Genomic DNA, 20,462 nt, shown 5'->3' with positions numbered 1-20,462 from the left:
ACATTTTCCTTTGTTAATTTTGGTCACATCACTGAAAACACCATTAAGTAAAACAAAATGGTGAGGCCACCTGAAATGGTGATTATGATGCTATTACAAATGGTATTACATTATAGGAAATACTATATATTGTGAGCCTACTTTACTTAGTTTAAAATCTGCTGCTGATTTTACTTATTATCATTATTATTATTATTTATTTTATTGATTTTAATTGTTTGCTTGTTGCATCTTGTTCTATAGATGATAATGTTCAAATTACAATAAATCATAAAAGGCAATTGGCCATTTTGTTTTTGATGGTGTTTTTAGCTGAGATTTTATTTGTTTCTCCACAGATTATAATTGCATTTCATTTTAATGGAAGAGGTTATTTTGTATTTAAGTTTTGTATTTCCAGGTAATCAATCTTAAGAGAATTTTATGTTCAAGTATTTAAAGAAAGAGATGGATTTTGGAATATAGAGTATCAGTCTTGCAGCAAATAATTGAATCTAAATGAATTTCATTGTGTTTTCAGTGCTTCCCCTACTAAGTAACTGTCATGTTGTTCTTTTCACAAATATAGGAATGATAGTCAAAAATATCATTAAATGCATAGTTTCATGTAAAACAGTATCTTACTTGGGGGCCCAGTAAGATTTCTTTTCATGGGGCCCAAAATCCCTGGGGCTGCCCCTGGGAAGAAGCCACAAGCCGTTCACAGAAATCCCCCTCTTAACAGCAGCCCGGGAATCCAATCAATACACGTCATCAAGAAGTGTGGGTACAGCCGTTTGTCCATTTATTTATTATTATCAAAAGCAAAAAATACAAATTGTAACAGTTAAAACATAAGAATTAAACTGTCACAGTCACATGTGATAATAGTGGTAGGGCATGGAAAAACTTTTCACCACTTTTCAGCATAAAGAAAGAAGATGTTATGTTTTTTGAGGCTGAACCCGGGATGAGGAGACGGTTGAGCAGTTTTTAAGATATTTATTGTGCAGGAACAGTGCTGGGGCGGTGAGTGAGGCGCTGGAAGGCAAGAGGACACAGGTTAGAAGGGTGATCACAAAAACACTGGAAAAATGCAAGAATCAATCTCATATGTGTGAGCCTGGCGATGAGGGTTTACCACAAGTAAGGCAAGTCAAAACTCAGGCGTCTGAGGAGAGCTGCAGCAGGTCTTAGTGAGCAGTGATTAGTAGATTCGCGACAGGTGCGATCCTCTCCTCAACGCCGTGGGGGAAAGGGAAGCCTCAGAGAGAACACAGATCAAGTGAGCAGCCAGCACAAAGGGTTCCAGAAGCCAGGCACTGGAAGTTACCAAAATAATAGCAAAAAGTACAAAGTAAAACACTACAGAAGAATAATTCCTTTAAAAAATAAAGTTTATTACCTAAAGGCCTAAGATCATAAAGGTAGGCCATTCTGCTTGTGCAAACCTAATTAAAGCTCTTGTTTGATGGTTTTGGCTAGTTATAAAACAGGCTTAAGTTAATCCTTATGTTCTTATGCGCTACTAACCAAATGACACAGTAAGAAAGAATTATTACAATTTTTCAATTAGATTTTTTTACTGGATGTGAACCTGCTGGAGGTTGATGTCATTAAATTATTCATAACAGCTCCTTTTTAGCTGTTATGGCCCACTTTGGGAACCACTGGTCTATGTGCATGTATGTCAACCTATATGTGTGTAGCATGTTAAGTTAAAACATTAAATTTCCACTTGAGGGATTAATAAAGTGCATCTTCTTATATTTATTTATCAATTATAACTACAACTTAGCATTTTATTCTTATATTAACCGAAACACCTTTCAGATTTTTTATATAAGTATGGTAATACCATACTGCTCTTTGATTATGTTCTTATATATCACTTGCCCTATACCTTACACTAACACTGTATTCTCCTTATGGGTTAAAATGTCTACATTTAGTTGTCTGTATGGTGTTACAGCTCCAGAGACATTTTCCTAGTATAAGCAGCAAGTGAATAAACCTAAGATCCTATTTTTTCACACTTGTATCAACCTTGTACCAAAACTTGTCTTGTGAATGGAAAAGAATTCCCAGCCAGAATGAGGTGTTTCCAAGTTTTCTCCATTTGTAGATAATGACTCTCACCATAGTTTGCTGGAGTCCCAAAGCCTTATTTTATTCATTCTTGATTCAACAGGTCTGGAAGTAATCAGGCCTGGATGTGACTATTGAAACTGAACTCAGGCATCCAAAAAAGTGGTTAATCACGGTTAATCTATGATTTCACAAAGAGGAGCAACTACTTTTTTTGTATTTTCTATTTACTTAGGTTATCATTGTCTAAAATTAGAATTTGTTTAATGATCTGGAACATTTAAGTGTGACAAACATGCTAAAAAATAAACCAGGAAGGGGGAAATACTTTTTCACGATACTTTAAGTGTATTGGTGGTGGGAGGTGGGGGTGGCTTAGGGGTACTAGAGCTCATCGTCCAGCCTACATAAGGTGCCATAGGATCCAATTAGATGAAACACCTGGCTCATGCTGCCCATCAGTCTACAAAGTTGACTTGTGGGTGGGTTAAAAGGTCTCTTCACTGAGAACATTAGCTTTCATCAGGGCAAGAGTATCCTGTGTTTGTTTCAAATGATCTTGTCCTCCTCTTATCTAATCTGAATTCCAAGTGGCACGAGTGGAGAAATGGTATGAGGGGGAGAAAAAACCTGTAGTGAAACATTTCTGGGATGCATTAACTTGCTCCACCCATAACAAGCTCTCTGGAGTTGAGTTTCCCGTAATAGATCAAACCTCACAAAGAGTTCTGAAGGAGTTAACTTGGCCTAACACCAAAGAGTGCCATAAACAGGAAATCTGTCATTACTTTTTCCAGCTCTTGCAGCAGCTTTGGGTTTACTTTAGTTTCCACTGTCACACTGTAAAATAAACGAGGATAGCCACACATCCTCTGTATGATACAGGGCGTTTAAGGTCAGACTTTGACCCTGGATGACTAAAATCTGGAACTGGCATTCTTTGAGCTGTGACAGTGAGGAAATGAAACAGTGAAAGGACTTGAGATTGCATTGCAGTTTTCCAGTTGACACACTAACCCATTCACACCCATTTGTGCACTGATAGTAACAGCTGCTGTTAAAGTGTTAACCTATGCATTCACATGCCACTGATGCAGCAAAGCAAGCAGTGTTGGGTTTGACTATCATTCAGATGTTCTTCTTTTAAATGCAATGTCTTAAAGACTTAGTATGCAGACTGTTGTTTTTACAAAGTGTTTTATTCATTCAAATTTACACTTTCCGTTTTGCACCTTAGTATAATACACATTTTGCTTGTATGGATTCGTTTCAGTGCCATCACGCTTGCACATCATCAACACAGTAAAAGTTCAGCACAAAATAAACACACAAGTACACAGACAAATAAATTCTCAGTAGGTAGCTGTGGGTTAGAACAAGCCTACAATATATAATTCCACATAATTACAAGCTCAAATGGTCCTACGACGGAGTATTAGGGCCAAACTGAGAAAAAAAAAAAAAATAATAATAAAAAAAAAAAATATATATATATATATATTTTTGACATTACGAGAATAAAGTCGTAATATAACGAGAAAAAAGTCGTAATAATAAAGAATTAAATATTACATAAAGAGAGTCTGCCATGGCGCTGCCTCTGTTAAAATGAGCAATGTTGAGCATCTTGGGAAGCTACTTTAGTATCGTTTTTAACAAATAAGGAAATACTTCATCTTATGGCACATCAGCATAAAATTATTATCAGAATCAGGACAATACTCCGTCGTAGATGCGCGGCGCCCCAGCAGAGTGTGTTTCTTGTAATATTACGACTTTATTCTTGTAATATTACGACTTCATTCTCGTAATGTCAAATTATTTTTTAACTTTTTTTTTTCCTCTTCATGTGGCCCTAATACTCCGTCGTAAGGTCCTTCTCAGTGATACAGCGAAAACAATACAGCAAGAATCCACCACTTTATGTTGAAGCCAATATGGCCAAATATGCAAAACACAACACTGACTCGTTAAACCAGTGCTTCTCAACTGGTGGGTCCGGGACCCAAATGTGGGTCGGGAAGCTCTTTCTAGTGGGCTGCGAATGTATGCCAGGGAAGGAAAATGTGACAGACCCCAATCTACATAAGTCCTAAGTGGACATACAGTAAATTCATACACATATTTTTTTAATGTTTTCCTATGGTTACGAGTAAAATTCATTTTTTTCTCAAGATTTCTACCTATTTATCTCTATTTTGTTGGGAATGAAGCTGCTTTACCCAAGATAACAAGGAAATCCTTTAAGAAATTTTAACAACCATATTCCAACAGATAGAGTGAGTTAAGACAAAAACTTTGGATTTCACTTTACAGGGTCTTTAAGAGTGGACCGTTTTGAGTGCACCAGTAGTACACTGTATTTCAGTAATCTTTTCAGTGTGAACACTTCTTACACACTCAAAATATTAGTATTTAGCAGAAGCATGTGATTCAGTGCACAACTAACCTCTCATCATATCATCTGTACAGCTTAAATAACCTTAAAAAATGACAGCATGGATTTTTACATAGGGGGTGCCTAAGCTTTTGTCACTGAGGGTTACATATGGGAAAATATCATTTTGACAGTGTTACACCTGAAAATGTAATAACTTCCCACATAATACAAATTTTCACTTTTTAATGTTGAAAGTTGTGACCATTGTTTGTTGTAACCTTCAATGAAGGCCATATTTCATTTTATTTTCTAAATTTGCTTGGGGCAAATTGAAAATGGACCACATGACAGAGTTGGCCCAAGTGCTGCTGTCTGAACACCCCTGCTCATAATGTCACCATGTTTATTTGATTAAAAAAAAAAAAAAAAAAAAAAAAAAAAAAATATATATATATATATATATATATATATATATATATATACATACATAATGAATGTAAAGCTTTCAGCAACTAAGATAAATGGATACTGAGTATTTTAAAAAGATGAAATCATGTAAGCCTCTGGTTTCTTCATTCAAAAATAGCCGAGAACTTCAAACAGGACAAAAGACTGGCACATAAAAATAAAGCATAACCATCCAGAAAATAGGACAAAAAAATATGAGCCATAAAGCTAGAGAATATAACACCAGGCACAATTTTATAAAACAATCTAAGCAGTAAACATCCCTTCTTAAAAAGTGATTTCCATAGAAAATTAAGTTTATATTTAAGAAAAAAAGACAGAAATTGACTTCTTCCATCCATTATTGCCACACAGGCTGACTCAAAACTTCTTTGGGCATTTTAATGACAGCACCAGTAGAGAGATGACTTGAAATGACCAAGTGGGTACAGCAAAGGTCTTCACCTCACTCTCATGAGGTGTAAGTAGAGGTTCATGGTTGCTTTAGGCCACGGATGAGCCTCTTCACTTACACTGTTGCTTCAACAAAGCTACTGGTCCATGGTTGTCCAAGCATATCAAAAGCTTTCCCATCCACTTACTCTACATTCGGAATGGGGGCATGTCGAGGGCGTAAGCCGAAAACTTCTTTCAGGTTGTACTGTCCCATTCGTGTCTTTTTGTAGTAGCGTCTGTAGATGATAGTCGCAATCACAACAAGCAGAACAAGCCCGGCGACAATTCCTACAATGATGTAAATGGTGTAGTTGACTGCAAAGATTGAGAAGAAATAAAAAGAGAGAGAGAAAAAAGTGAGCTTTAGAACAGCCTCAATTCACTTGCAAATTTTAAGGAGCATTTAGCAATTTTCCAAGATAAAACAATGCCCAGTCAATCAGTGTCTATCTTTATAGCATGACCAAATTTATCTCTGGACACTATATAAAGAAGGCAGGTCTGATCATAGTTTTTGATGTCATATTTATAAAGACAACCCAAACATTAATTCACCATCAGCTTAGCGCTACACAACATTTAGCATCAGTTTTTACTGGTACCTTTAACAGGCATAAAACCTGAGCAGAACCATACTCATGATGAACAGCCATCTGCCAAAGCTGTGTTAAAGTTGTAAAAGGATAGAGGGAAATGCAGAGGGTGAGAAGAAGGTGATGGAGACAATGAAAAAATGGAAATACAGAAAATGTGGAAGTTGCAGGATGTGAGAAAATGGAGACATTGAAATAGAGAAGAACTAGAAAGAGAGAAAAGAAAGAAGTAGAGAATATAAGAAGGGAGGTGCAAAAGAAAAGAGGATGATGCAGAAGGAGAGAAGGAGATATATGAAACAGAAAGGAGGGAGAAGCAGAGAAAAAGATGCAGAAAAAGAGGGAGATACAGCAAACAAGAGGAAGGGGAGGAAGAGAAGGAGAGGAGAGAGATGCAGAAGAGAAAAAAGGAGGAAGCAAAAAGAAATGAGGGGATATGTAGAAAAAGAAAAGGAAAATGCAGAAAGATTTAGGTGACAGAAAGAGAGAAGAGGATGAAGCAGAGAAAGAGAGGAAAGAGATACAGAAAGAGAAGAGGGGAATGTTGAAAAAGAGGGAGATACAGAAACAAGAGGAGGAAGAGAAGCAGAAAAAAGAGGGGAGAGGTACAGAAAGAGAAGAGAAAGATGCAGAAAGAAAGTTGAGGGAGATGCAGAGAAAGACAGGAGAAAGATGCAGAAAGAGAGTTAGGAGATACAGATAGAAAGAAGAGGGAAGGGTTAAAAAGAGGAAGATATAGAAAACAGGAAGAGCTAGGTGCAGAAAAGAGAGAAGCAGAAAAAGAGAGGAGAGAGATACAGAAACAGAAGAGGATGGAGACGCAAAAAAGAGGGAGATACAGAAAGAGAAGGAGATGCAGTAGGAGAGAAGAGGGAGATACAGAATGACAGAAGAGGGAGAAGCCAAAAAGAGAGAAAGATATAGAAAACAAGAAGAGGAAGATGGGGGAGCAGAAAAGAAGAAGAGAAGAGATAAATGCAGAAAGCGAGATAACAAGTAGAGAAACTTCAGTGAATAATTTGAATTTGTGGCTGTCCTGGCCATAAATTCATCTCCAACATATATTCTTGGATATGGCTATACTGTCAGTAACAGCGCTAACTCTAAGAAGGATCAGCAGAAACAGCTATGACTGATAGAAGACTGAACATTTTACTATAAGTGTTAGCAGCTAAGCTGATCATGAAATGGAGAGGACTGAAATTGGTAATTACAATAACTGATGTTGAGCTGCTCTTAGATTCATGTTTATTCACATTTATAAACATGATAATAGATGTCATGCTAATGTTGGTCTAGAACTAATATGACCTATGAAGTGATGTAAATGTCCATCACTGGAATAAGCTACGCTCTAAAATGCTGCACAGATGTATATTGTTTTAATAGTATGGCACAATTTCAAAACAAGGTTCGCACATACATAGTGCAATCCAGCTAAAGATAAAGGGATACTTCAACATTTTGTCCCCCAAGATCTAGAAACAGCTTGCACTGGCCACGAAAGGAAACAAACCTTTTACTAAGACTGTAGGAATTATGGCAATGGGCGAATTTGCCAAAATGTTAAAGTATCCCTTTAAAGTGGTTTAGGCATCCATTGGGCTAACTAAAGCCACTGTGTATGAAAATAGTGCTTTTATCCCAACTCTCCATGCTGCTGTCACAGTCAAGTTAAACAGATAGAGGACCAGTTCTTGACTGTAAAAGGGACACCATCTACAGAACCAAAGGACATTTCTACAGAGGGCATGTCAAAAGACACCTTATTTATGAACTGTTTACTAGTTTAAAAGTGGTGAAATTATGTTTTTTTTTATATCTAAAATATTTGTAACTTACAACCTGGCACCCAGCAACAAGACAATTTACCAGCATTTAATTACCCACCTTAGGATGATGGGTAATGCCAGATGAAAATGTGTGCTGTGTGAATATGACCAGTCTTATTCTTTGTGATGCCATGTGTTAAGGAGCACGATTTCTAACTCTACAAATCAGTAAACAGTCTTATCTCTGGAAGAGTGAAAATGCCAAAATCTATAACTCACCTCGGACATTGACATCAAACTCCACTCTGACACTCCCAACGCTGTTGCTGGCCCTGCAGGTGAACCTGCCACTATCTTCAGTAGTTGCAGAGTCAATAATGAGGATACTGCCTGTGAAGGGGAAGGGTCTCCCTGATGAATGGGTCCAGTTGTAAGAGGGGGTGGGGTTACCGATACACGTGCAGTTCAGTTCCAGCTTGTCTCCTTCAACAGCGTCTTTCATCTCTGGAAATCCTGGCGTGCCCAGCTCAGGCTTATCTGTATGTCAATGAAATGGAGGAGGAACATAACTCCTTGTCATTACAGAAATATGAATAAGAATATCAATTAAGTAAAGATTATACACAACAGCACATATATAATCACTTTTGGAAAGTACTTAAAAATTCTATTACAGTTCTGTCCTGTTGGAATTTCTGCTGAAACGTTACCTCAAAGAGATCACACAGACACAACCTGACACGAAATAATGATACCGCAACGTCTGGTGCATTTATACACAGTGCCAGCTTCCTCCTTGCAACAAAATCACGTCTGTAGCATGTTTTGATGTCTTGCGTGTCTGTAAAAATTTTGGAGATGTGCGCAGCCAGGCGAAAATTCGTCAAATGGCCCCCAGTGAAGGGGCATGTCCAAAGATTTTACGTCACCTTCAACACACTGACACTCACAACTCCATGGATGCGTCAAGCATAAAACAGGCTTTAAACTTCTATCATGTCTTGGCCAGCAAGGGAAAACCTCCTGAAAATGCACAAGTATCAGCTCAAAAAATGCTTTATTATCTTTCTGGTTATAAACTGTTTCTTCCTGATCTGCACCAATCTGCACGTTTTACCATTTTGAACAGGAATGAGGAATTTCAAACCGAATTCAGCTTTTTATACCCAAATTTGACCTGGCTCACTGGGCTTCTCTGAGAAGTCAGAAATTAATCAAGCATAACATTTAACCACTAAAACTAATTTTTCTGTTCAATGTGCTTTACTATTTTTCTTTTTTTTGTATATCAGTAAATTTGAAAATTCATGGATAACAATAATAATGATATTTTAGCATTAAAAATATCATTTGGGTTAAAGAGCTTCTACATATTGGTGTATTAACCATTGCAGAAACATAAAAAATGATTTTGGTAATTACCAATGCTGTTAATTTAGGACAGCTGTGGCATAAACCTTACTTTGGGTGGTGGTCTAATAAATTTGTTAAGCACTGTATATTGTAGTACAATACGGCCTCTTCAAACCTAAACCGCTTCTCTGAAAAAAAGAATGGCCTTTCTTTTGCTAATGTTAACAATGTAGACAGGCACATCAACTAAAACATCTGGAAAGTAATGTCAGATTTCATTGCTAAGCTACGATGTGCACATATAACAGGATGCCAGCAAATAAAGTAGAAGGAACTGAAATAGCTTTAAGAAAAAAACTGTTTTAAAACAATTCAAAAGAAATATGGCGAAAATTGGTAAAAAGGGGGTTTAAAGAAGCAAAAACCAGATGACAAAAAGTGGTGAACAGCGGTTACAGAGTTGCAATAATGGGTTAAAAGTAGAGAAAATTGGTCAAAAGAGGCAAAAATGGAATAACACCTGCAAGAATGGGTTAATAAAGGCATAACAGAGGCAAAAATGGTCTGAAAAGCGTGAAAAGTAGTTAAAAAGTGTCAAAATTGGTTAAAAGAGGTAGAAATAGAATGACAGCTGCATAATAGGTCAAGAAAGGCAAAAAATAATAATAAAGGGGGAAAAAGGGGAAAAATTGTGAAAATGGAGAAAAGCAGTCAAAAAGTGTCAAAGATTGGTTAAAGGAGGCAAAAACGGTTTGAAGTGGGAGAAAAAAAATGACAGCGGGGGGCTGATAAAAGGGGCATTAATAAGTAATTTGAACATTAGAACCCAATAATAGCTTGATACACTATTCAGCTAAAAAATAACTGTAAGGACACTAGCACTGATGGCAGAGATCCAACACACATGCACTGATATCACCAATAAATCACAGCCCTTTCTGTGGGCTATGAGACTGAGACAGTGGAATTAAGGGTCATTAAGGACCTGTGATTAACTGATTAAAACTACTTGACATTTTTGACAGCAACAGCAGAATGAGATTTCATATCAGACTCACAGTAAACAGTGGTAGGCATCTTCTGTGACATGACCTCTGGAGGGGGCTGTGGTCCTTCACTTCCCAGATTAAGCTCTGCAGAACACCAGTAAACAGCTCCTTCTTCATATCTCATGGGGATAATTTCATGTGTAAAGATGTGATCCACTGGTTTAATATTCTTTAAATCTTTGACAGTAACCCAGGCAAATGCGTTATCCCCTCTGTAGAAGACTGCAGTGACGTTTTCAATAGGAGCAACATTCTTTACATTACACTCCATAGTGTAGAGTTTAGACTCTAACAGCGGCCCGGTGTGGTTACTAAAACTAAACGACACCATATCCGGAGGCTCTGTGGGGACAAGCAGAGAGAGATTTGGGAGTAAATGATAAAAACAAAAACAAAAAAATTCAATTAGCTAAAAATATTAAAACATGCATCACTCTATTTCTCTGCCATGCATATTATCTGTCAAAACACAGGCAGAGATTCCCTGAGAGCAAAGTCTGAGCATGTCCGTATTTGCATCAGTACGTTTTAAAGTAACTGAAGTATTGTTAGTTTATTAATATGAGTGTTTTACACCATTCATCCCATCCCCTCTTTATCTCCTGACCCTGTCACCATCCCTGCCTCGCTTAACCGTATGCACACTTCCTTTGTTCCTCAATCATAACTATCCTCCCTCCAGGTGCCCATCTAAGTTTAGTTTTCCCGGTTAACATCACAAGTTTAAATATTTCCTCGTCTTATAGGCTACTTGAGTCTATTCTTTTATTTAAAAACATGCTGGTTATACTTCTCTGCATGAGTCATACATCACTTTATTTGTTAACCGACACATATTAGGAGCTGAAAGTACACTGCTCATATTGGCAAATATAAATAGTATTTATAGATTGGAGAGTAAAGATGCTTAGATCGATTTTCACAACACTGGGCCTCATTCTACAACATCTTCCAGATTTTATCTTAAATTCTTTCTTAAAAATATCCTAACAAAAGTTATAGGAGGATTCATGAGACCATTCTTAAACTGCTGAATTATTCGCCACTGAGTTTTTTAATGGATAAATGCTTTGTGCTCCAAAGCTGGAGGCTGGTCCCATTACTTCCAACTCTGCATAGATAAACTAATGCCCATAAAAGGGCATGAGACTGTAGGGCTGTGTGCAAGGGTGTGTCCGAACTGAAATACAAAAAAACAATAGTGTTGGACTCCTAGAGTAAAAAGAACCCAAAAAAAGTTCTGAAGGGGGTGTGGTGCTGCTTGAAAAAGGTTGATTCATCGTATGATACATAAAAAGGATACGAAATTAGTGAAAACAAAAGAGGAACCATGTCTTCAAAGTCACTGTAACTAGAAAAGCACTCAGAGAATGCAGACCTCCGCCATTAGCCCTATCTCCCAATAGCGAAGAATCCTTTCAAAAACTTCTGGATCTGTCCACATGTTACCCCCACCACAGCATTTGCCGATTACTCCCTTCCCAGTGGGGTGGAAACTCAGTGAGGCAAAGCATTGGCTTCCTTACAGATGGACTGTCATGGTGGAAGCATTGCCTACCAGTGCCAAGAGATGCACTGACAGTCTCACCCATGGTCTCACTGGACGACTGGAAGTCATGGCAGAGGGTGAATATTCCTCTATTCCTCCCAGCATTGTGAGTATTGTCGCTACAATTTACTGTCTTTCTCTCTGTTACGCTCCGACTCGTCTCCTCGACTGGGCGTGCGTCTTTCAAACTCTTTAAACTCCAAAACTTTGAATAGAAACACACCCAAAATGCAGCTGGGATTGAAGTTACTCATGTCCACCATCTATGGGCTGAGATTTGTGCCACTAGAAACTGAATTTGAATAATGATATTGAATTTGAATAGCATGATTTGAAATTGAATTTAATGTTTTGAAACTGAACTTAATGTTTTGAAACTGAATTAATTTGCTTTGAAACTGAATTAATTTGATTCAAATTAAAACTGAAAGTTACTCATGTCCACCATCTCCTGGTGTAAAGTGGTAACAGCGGAGAGCTCTGCCATAGGCCCCATCTCCCCATAGTACAGAATCCTTTAAAAAATTCCTGGATCTAGACGGTGATCCGGATCACTCCCGAAATCTAATCAGTTCTTCTTTATGCCATTTCTGACATTTCCTGAAAATTTCATCAAAATCCGTCCACAACTTTTTGAGTTATGTGCTAACAAACGAACAAATGGACCCGATCACATAACCTCCTTGGCAGAGGTAATAACATTGCACATTCAATCTAAAACGATGGACCATGGACAGATTTATCCATAAATTACCAATGAGTACAGCTAAAGGCCTTTATTGGTGTGAGAAAGTATTTTAGTTTCAACATTTATTTAAAATTCTTCCCTCAGTGCTTAGTTTATATACATAATTTAAAATGTTAGCATTTCTATCAGTCATTGCATAAGCAAGCTAAAAGTCATCAACATTAAAATTAGTTGTTTATTTAAATACAATATGATTTGGGCTGGCATATCAGCACTAAAATGTTCATAAGACTGTTCTGTAGTCTTTCATTTTGTTTTTATAAACTAAGATAAAAAATCACAGAAAGCGTTAGAATCTTCTTGAAAACTGAACTGTGTAAGTGGGTTTAAAGAAGAAATAGTGTCCTAGGATCGGTTGGTGAATGAGGCCCCATGTTTTAAATCTTCTATGTAAGCAAACCCTCCCTTTTTGATGATTAAGATAAATTGTGTTCATACTGATAGCAGAGAGGCAAAGAGAGAACTCAAATGTGTGATCCACATTGACTTTTCACAAGAGAGAGCGTGGTGAAATGTACTTTCTGTTTGTGGATTTGTACCATCAGAAAATGGTTATTTGTGTATTTAGGACAATTTTAGACAACCAGACCAGACAGGCACATTCAGCACTACTTCCTGTCTTTCTTTTTTGTTTTGGTGCCATTTTTAGTGATGTAAATGCTAATCCAGTAGTAAAACAAAATGTGACTCTTGGCAGAAGTGTCAGTAACTGTGGTTGAGGGAAAGGTAAGCATAAATCCTTGAGATGGTGTCTGATGTTCACTTGGATGAAAGTTGACATACATCTATCTGCTATTCAGCAAAGTAATGTGACATCTGTAGTTTTAAAAGTCTGGGCTGCATAAAATGATCCGATATGGTTGGTTATGACTTTACTCATGACAGCAGCATAATTACAATGTCTTCACATATTCTAAAAGTGAAATCTGTATTTAAGGTGTTAAATAGTCTGGGTTTGAAACATCAAATCTAAATTGATGAAAGTGCAAACGTATGAGCAGAGAAAGTTTACAATCTCCCAATCATTTACGGTGGGTGTAAATGGCTGTCTGACTTCCTCTCTCCATCCCTTCCTTCATCTATTTGTTTAACCTTCTTTTGTAGGTGATAACAATAAACTACTCTAAATCCATTTCTTTACTGGTGTTAGTGAAAGCAAGATTACTTACTGTAGAGAGTGAAAGGCAGGATGCTACAACACTGGTCATTAGATTCAGTATTATAATAGCATTGGAGAGATAGATCCCATTCGGTCAGGCTGTCAATCGTCCATGTAATAGTGGTTCCGTTTTTAGTTCTGGATCCCACAGAACGCTCTAAATCAAATAACTGGTTGAGACAGTCACGCTCACATACGGTGCAGATGGCAGATGCCCGATCACCATACTTCACCACCAGGGTGGATGGGGTAAACTTTGGTTTATCCATACAATTTGTATCTGCAACAAAGACATAGAAAGTTATGGTTTAAAAGAGCAGTAACAATTAGTTTGATCATTAAATCAGAGTCAATTGTGTCTTCTAACAGCCATAAATATTGATGTTTTTCACTTTGATTTTCTCTGAAATATCTTTAAGAAAGTGGTATGTTTCCAGGCAGCCTCACAGTATATAAATAAAACAAGCTTAGCAGTGCAGACCTGCAACAATTCTGCACATATGCTACAGAATACCTAGGTTTACATGGCATGTTAGTGTATTTGTGATAAAATATAAGGTAACACTTTATTTGAAGCTTTATCCATAAGACTGACAATATGCTGTCATATTCATGACATGACATCTGTCATTAACATGGATAGCACTTCATGAATGTTGCCTTTAAGTGCCATTAAGTGTCATTCGCTAAATTATGACATCTTACCACAAAGTTGACATTTTTTCGGAAGGCAGAATCATGATAACTTGACATTTACGGTAAAGCTGTCATAATTTAGTGAATGACATTTCATGGCAACATTAAATGAAGCCCTATTCATGTTCCTAATTGACCCTTTCAACAAACTTTGGTTTAGCTACAGAAGCATCTCCCTGCTGCCACAGTGATGTAAAGTAAGTCCACCACTGCTCCAGGGGCATAGCTAAGAAATTTGGGCCCCCAGACCGAACATTACACAGGGCCCCCCTTAACCAGCTTGCAGAGCAACAAATTTTATGCTATTTTTTACAAATATCCCTGCATTGTACTGTATTGTTACAACATAATTTCCAATTTAAATTAAAGTTACATGCATTATTTCACAGCGCAGGACTACACCATTTGGACATTTTTAAGGGAGGAGCAAGGCCTCCCAGAACTATATTTTACTCTATTTGATATTAATTGCAGTCCGTTGATCAATTAATTTAGTCACTTTTGATTCACTAATGACACTAAAAACACTTTTCATTGAAGGCTTCTCAAGGGCCCCTCTCCACTGTGGTAATCATTGCCCCTGTCCCCCCCGTGCTACACCCATGCATTGCTCCAAAAAATACTCACAGAAAGCTCAGTAGACAAGTCAAGAGTCACCTGAAGCACGTGTTACAAAACATTCACCTCTTTTACTGTTCACTTATTTCCTTTTCAATCCATAACAAGTTCCTTTGTCTATGGTTAAGTCTTTAATCTAGCTATAAAAGCAGGGCTGTATCTAATCTGCTAGACAATTGCTGTTAGTTTAAGACAGTAACGATCCAAAAATGACTCATGAACAGTTTTAATACAAAATAGTGGACATTTTTGATGCAATTAAAAGGGTGCGATTAATCGGGAATTAAATTCAGAACTCTAAAGATTAATCACAATTAAAACAATCTATCTTGTGACAGCCCTAATCAATAGTTCACTTTGAATTATTGTGAAATTTAGACCTTAGCATTATGTTTATTGAAAAAGCCCATGCTGTGATAACGATAGAAATGTAATTCATTGTGCATCCCTAATGAAAGCGCATGCCATACTGAGTTGATAAATTATGTGTACTTTGATTTGTTGGTAAACTCATCAGTAACTGCTTTATCTCCCTTTTTAAGGATGAAGGGGTCCGTTTTACTAAAGCTGCCCTGCCCACTTCAGCAACCTCCGACCAACATTGTTAACCATTAACGAACGTTATGGCTTCAATTCAACACAGGCCACTGTGAAAGACAGAAAAGCTATAAAGAGATATAATACTCTTATCTGATGATTTAAGTTAACTTCAGTCTGCTATTATAACTATTTCCCACATGAAACATCACAAACATATGGTCTAGTCTTAAAAATATAAAAGAATAATCTTGTAAAGACGTGTTTTTAAATGAAAAGCCGGAAACTGAGCCAACTGGACATTCTTCGGGTAAAATAAGCGCTGAGAACTTTGACCGCGACGTTACAAACAAGATACCGAACAGCAAAAACTACGGGGAACAGAAAACTAATGGTAGAATTTTCTAGGATAAATTGATATGAAAACTTACCACAGCCGGACACATGGATGTCGTTGAGAAAGTTAAAGAAAGCCAAAGCAAAAATCCCTTTATATAAAAACATCGTGCCTTGTAGCCTAGCTTAACGGTCCGGTGATAAAGACGGTTAACAAGTAATGAAAGTCGCTGGGAGAAAAAAGCCCGTCTTCTCACTTCGTGCTTTAAGAAGCGGAAGCTTCCCTGTCCCAAAGCCGCCACCGCTTGACTAGTCACGTCACTTTCGTGTGTAATAACTGTGAAAAAGAAACTTGTTGGTGTAGTAGGCAGGATTTCCGATGTATTGTCGACTCTCGGAAATTCCGGGGCTTTTTAGCAACGACCTTTACTGAACTTATGATAACCCACTGGGCTTCAGATATATAAATACATACTCAAACAGGAGTTTTCTACACATTAGTAAGATGGGAGTATGACCTTTTTTTGGTGGAGGATCAGAGATCCGGAAACACACTTCCCTTATCGGATTCCTGGGAAAGCGTTGTTCCTTGTTAGGCCAGAATCACTCGTCTGTTATCACTGTCCCCTGATTTAAATGCTAACGGTCGCTTTAACTGCCAGCACTTTCATGGCTGCTCCCTCTTATTCTCAAAATTTTTCATTATCAGCTTCTCTTTTCCACTTACCCCGTGTTGCATGCCAGGTTATTTTACTTTCCCCATTTCTACCACCGCCCTTCGAAGTCGGCAAGAGTCCAGAGAACCTGTTGTTAATGGTAGTAGCAGGTTAGCAGAAGAATAGTAGCAAACCACATGGGAACCAACCTGATATTCTTACTGTCTGATTTTCGACTCTATTCATTTATATTCCTCATGCACTGTATGGGCCATCTGATCATTACACCAACAGGAACTGTAATGACATTGTATGCAAATAAATGTAGGGGAGACCAGGGACAGTCGTAACATTTTCACAAATTACTTGGAATACACATGCCATTTTCAAATATAAGAAACATATATTTTTGCACAAGTTGATGAAGTTATAGCTGTATTTTAACTCAAAGGCATGTCTGTTTTGTTCAGTTCAATCGAAGCAGACAGGCTTTTACAATTGTAACAGTGTTTGGGAGCAATTAACATTTTAGATAGATAGAGATAGATAGACCTTTATTGTCCCCAAGGGGATATTCGTTCTTACAGGCACTGTCAAGTACATAAAATACACACATCATAGACAATTGGACACAGGACAATAGGACAACAGACATGCTGGTGAGAGATGGGTGGGTACAAGATTACAGATGGTTGAAAGCAGCAATTGCAGAAGGGACAAAGCTTTTACTGAAGCCCGTTTCCACCTCAGAGTCCTGTACCTTCGGCCAGAGGGCAGTAGAGAGGATGGTCTCAGTCCCTGCTGACTGTCCAAGCTATGCGTGTCACAACTTTATAGTTGAGGTGGGAGAGGTCTGTGATGGGCAGATTGGTCTGGCTCAAAATTTCCTTTCCAGTTCATCATCCATCATCCATGATGCTTGATAGGGTTGAGGCAGGGCTCTGTGGGGGCCAGTCAAGTTCTTCCACACCAAACTGAAACCATGTCTTTATAGTCCTTGCCTTGTGCACTGGGGCACCATCATGGAGGAGGAAAAGAGTCTTGAAGGAAACAGAGAGATCCAGCCACGCTTGTAGTTCAGAGCAGTGGTTCTCAGCCTTACCAGCCATCGACCCCCATAATAATGGTGCCAGAGACCAGGGACCCCCACTGTACCTGAACGCGGCTCAACACAGCAATGCACAATCGAGAATAATTTAAATGGGAAAGCTTTCTGGGGCCCAGCAAAAACCGGGGGGCCATGGAGGTCAGCAAAATCACGGTCGGTTTTAAAGTTAAGCAGTGATATCCATATTTTACATTTTACCTGAATAATAACAACTTTTTAATCAAAGAAACCTTTTTTTATTCTTTTGTGCTGTAGTAAATAGCCTTCTTAAAATGTGAATCTATTTTCTTAAAAACAGAATTGAAACTGGTTAAAAGTGGCAAAAATTGCCAGAATGGGTTTAAAGTGACCATAATAGGTTTAAGGTGGCAAAATGGGTAAAATATTTGAGGAAATGGGAAGATAAATTGGTTGAAACTGGCAAAAATGGGTTAACTGAGGCAGACAAATTGACAGAAATTGGAAATTGGGCATAAAAATAATAAAATGTGGTTAAAATAGTCAAAACTGGCTGTAAAAAGTGTTTAATTGTGGAAACAATGAGCCAAAAGAGGAAAAGGTAGGAAGTGGCAAGAACTGCTTTAGAGGTGGCTGAAAAAAGTGGTGGAAAGGGTTTGAAATCAACAAATATGGGTTGTAAGTGGCAAAACTGTGTTAAAATGTGCAAAATTGGTGGGAAAAAGTGATGAAAATGGATTAAAATTTGGCAAAATTGGTGTAAAGTGGCAAATCTGAAAATATTCATAGTTTTTTAAGGCATCTGAGCCCCCTCTCAGTGTGTTGTGGCCCCCATGTTGAGAATCATTGATTCAGAGAAAATGTGTCAGCTTGTAATAAAGTTGTTGTCTTCTTTTTCACCTCTATATCGGCTTCATTTTTCAACCACAGATAAACTGCTTGGGTTCTGCATGTGTATGTAACCGGTCTATTCATGTGACTTATGGCACTCTGTAAAAAAACTTAAATTGACCCCAGGTTCCTAAAGTCAGCTGTTCAACATTAAAGAGAAAGCATTTTAGTCCCTGGTGAAGATTCAGAAACCAGAACTGTTTAAAAGGGAAAACACTCAGAAATTCCCCTAAAATTTCATCACTCTGACACATTGAAAGTGTGAAACAGAACTTATGACTAATCTATGACCTCAGTGAATTCTTGTGACAGCACTGTCTGTATGAAGTCATCTCCGACATACAGTGCTTAACAAATTTATTAGACCACCTGTCATATTTGTCTCAGAGACCATCCAGCATCATGAGGTGCTTTAATGCGGACTCTTTCATTTTCAGTCAGCTCTCCATGTTTTACCATTTTGAACGGGAATGAGGAATTTCAAACTGAATTCAGCTTTTTATACCCAAATTTGAGCCGGCTCACTTTGCTTCTCTGAGAAGTCAGAAATGAATCAAGCATAACATTCAACCACTAAAACTAATTTTCTGTTCATGAGTGCAAGTAAATAACTATAATTTGACATATTAATCAAGAAATAATAATGTGCTTTACTATTTTTTCAGTTTTGCTGTAAATCAGTAAATGTAAAAATTATTTTAGCATTAAAAATATCATTTGGGTTAAAGAGCTTCCACATATCAGTGTATTAACCATTGCAGAAACATAAACTAGAATGGCCGTCTGAGGCAGCAGACCCACGGCTAAGCAGCGCCACAGAGGAACTTACGCTCCCATTGATTACTATGGTGTTCAAAATTTCAAAGACCGAGAGAAACCGAATGGGTGAGCGGACCATCACCAAAATCTAATCTATTCTTCCCTGTCACCATCCCAATATTCCCTGAAAGTTTGGTGAAAATCCAACTTTTCGTTCTCAAGTTATCTTGTACACATACAAACAAACAAACAAACAAACAAACAAACAAAGATACGGAACCCTTTACATAACCCCCTGCTGATTTCATCGGCTGGGTAAAAATGATTTTGGTAATTACCAGTGCTGTTAATTTAGGGCAGCTGTGGCATAAACCTTACTTTGGGTGGTGGTCTAATAAATTTGTTAAGAACTGTACATCTATGGCTGTTTTTTCATATAAAAAACTGTATGTGGTGGTGATGGTGGTTGTTGTGATGTGGGTGGAGGGCCGCTAAAGAACCGGTTTAGAGGAAAAGCATGGTGTGAACATAAGCCTGGTGTGACAAATATGCATAGGCACACTGAGCAAAAAGGCAGTAGAATATAAAACAAATTAAACTATGTTATAACATCTAAAATAAAAAATACAAAAAAAGATGCAGGTAGCTGCTGGTTAACCAACACTCAAGTGATACTGCAGGAAGAAAAGTTCTTCTCAAACCCCCAAAAATGTCCAAAATGAAATTAAAAGATAAGGTTCAGTTATTATTTTCCTAAATGATATGAATCTGAGATCAGGAGCACACACTTGAAACCTTTGAGTTAAAAGCAAGAAAAAGAAAATACATATGACAAACAAATGAAAGCATGGTATTAAAGTGAGTAACCTCCTGACCAAAATAGATTCTGTTTAAAAAGGATTTAGACTCACAGTTTCCATCTGTGTCAGCAACAGCCCAAAGCTGCCCTGACCCACCCACTCGCAGCAAAGTGATATCTCGGTGTTGAGCATATGAGATCTAATTTACAGAACAGAAAATATTCAGACCCCTTCACAGATCTCTGCTGAGAAGTTTCTATGCCTTGATTAGAGTCCATCCGTGGTAAATTTAATTGACTGGACATGATTTGGAAAGGTTCACCTCTATTTTCTACGCTGGGGTAGCAGCATCACAGCAGATATGACTTCCTGAGTTACTTAAATTATTACAAATTGCAGAGTAATCAAAAATAATGTCTGCCTGATACCACAGCTGACAGGAAGAGGCTGGACAAACTCAATAAGAAGGCCGGTTTTGTCCTGGGATGCCCTCTGGAACCTGTGGGGAGGTGGGGGAGAGGAGGATGACA

General features: G+C 37.8%; 1 protein-coding gene across 2 annotated transcripts; it reads right to left on the bottom strand.

The window, feature by feature from the left end:
* Positions 1-3,248: 3,248 nt before the first annotated feature.
* On the bottom strand, positions 3,249-16,659 carry LOC121508875 (hemicentin-1-like). 2 transcript variants are annotated; one of them, XM_041786000.1, is made up of 5 exons: positions 16,488-16,659; positions 13,584-13,853; positions 10,127-10,459; positions 7,995-8,252; positions 3,249-5,665 (listed from the first exon to the last, which is right to left on the bottom strand). In XM_041786000.1, the coding sequence occupies exons 2-5, from the start codon at positions 13,840-13,842 to the stop codon at positions 5,493-5,495; spliced, it is 1,023 nt and encodes a 340-aa protein (XP_041641934.1). In that variant the 5' UTR covers positions 13,843-13,853; positions 16,488-16,659; the 3' UTR covers positions 3,249-5,492. The 2 variants fall into 2 exon arrangements, with proteins under 2 accessions (XP_041641934.1, XP_041641933.1); XM_041785999.1 differs by lacking the exon at positions 16,488-16,659 and adding an exon at positions 15,856-16,252.
* Positions 16,660-20,462: the final 3,803 nt, after the last annotated feature.

The sequence above is a fragment of the Cheilinus undulatus genome, linkage group 4, assembly GCF_018320785.1.
Source record: "Cheilinus undulatus linkage group 4, ASM1832078v1, whole genome shotgun sequence".
Lineage (NCBI taxonomy): Eukaryota > Metazoa > Chordata > Actinopteri > Labriformes > Labridae > Cheilinus > Cheilinus undulatus.
Note: the sequence above shows the minus strand (reverse complement) of the source record. Positions and strands in the feature narration are given on the sequence as shown.

Coding starts and splice junctions, on each gene's coding strand:
- LOC121508875 (XM_041785999.1), bottom strand. CDS start 15,928: ATGTTTTTATATAAAGGGATTTTTGCTTTGGCTTTCTTTAACTTTCTC. Junction 10,460..13,583: donor CCTGCCTTTCACTCTCTACA/GTAAGTAATCTT, acceptor TTGTCCCCACAG/AGCCTCCGGATATGGTGTCG. Junction 5,666..7,994: donor GTTTGATGTCAATGTCCGAG/GTGAGTTATAGA, acceptor CAATCTTTGCAG/TCAACTACACCATTTACATC.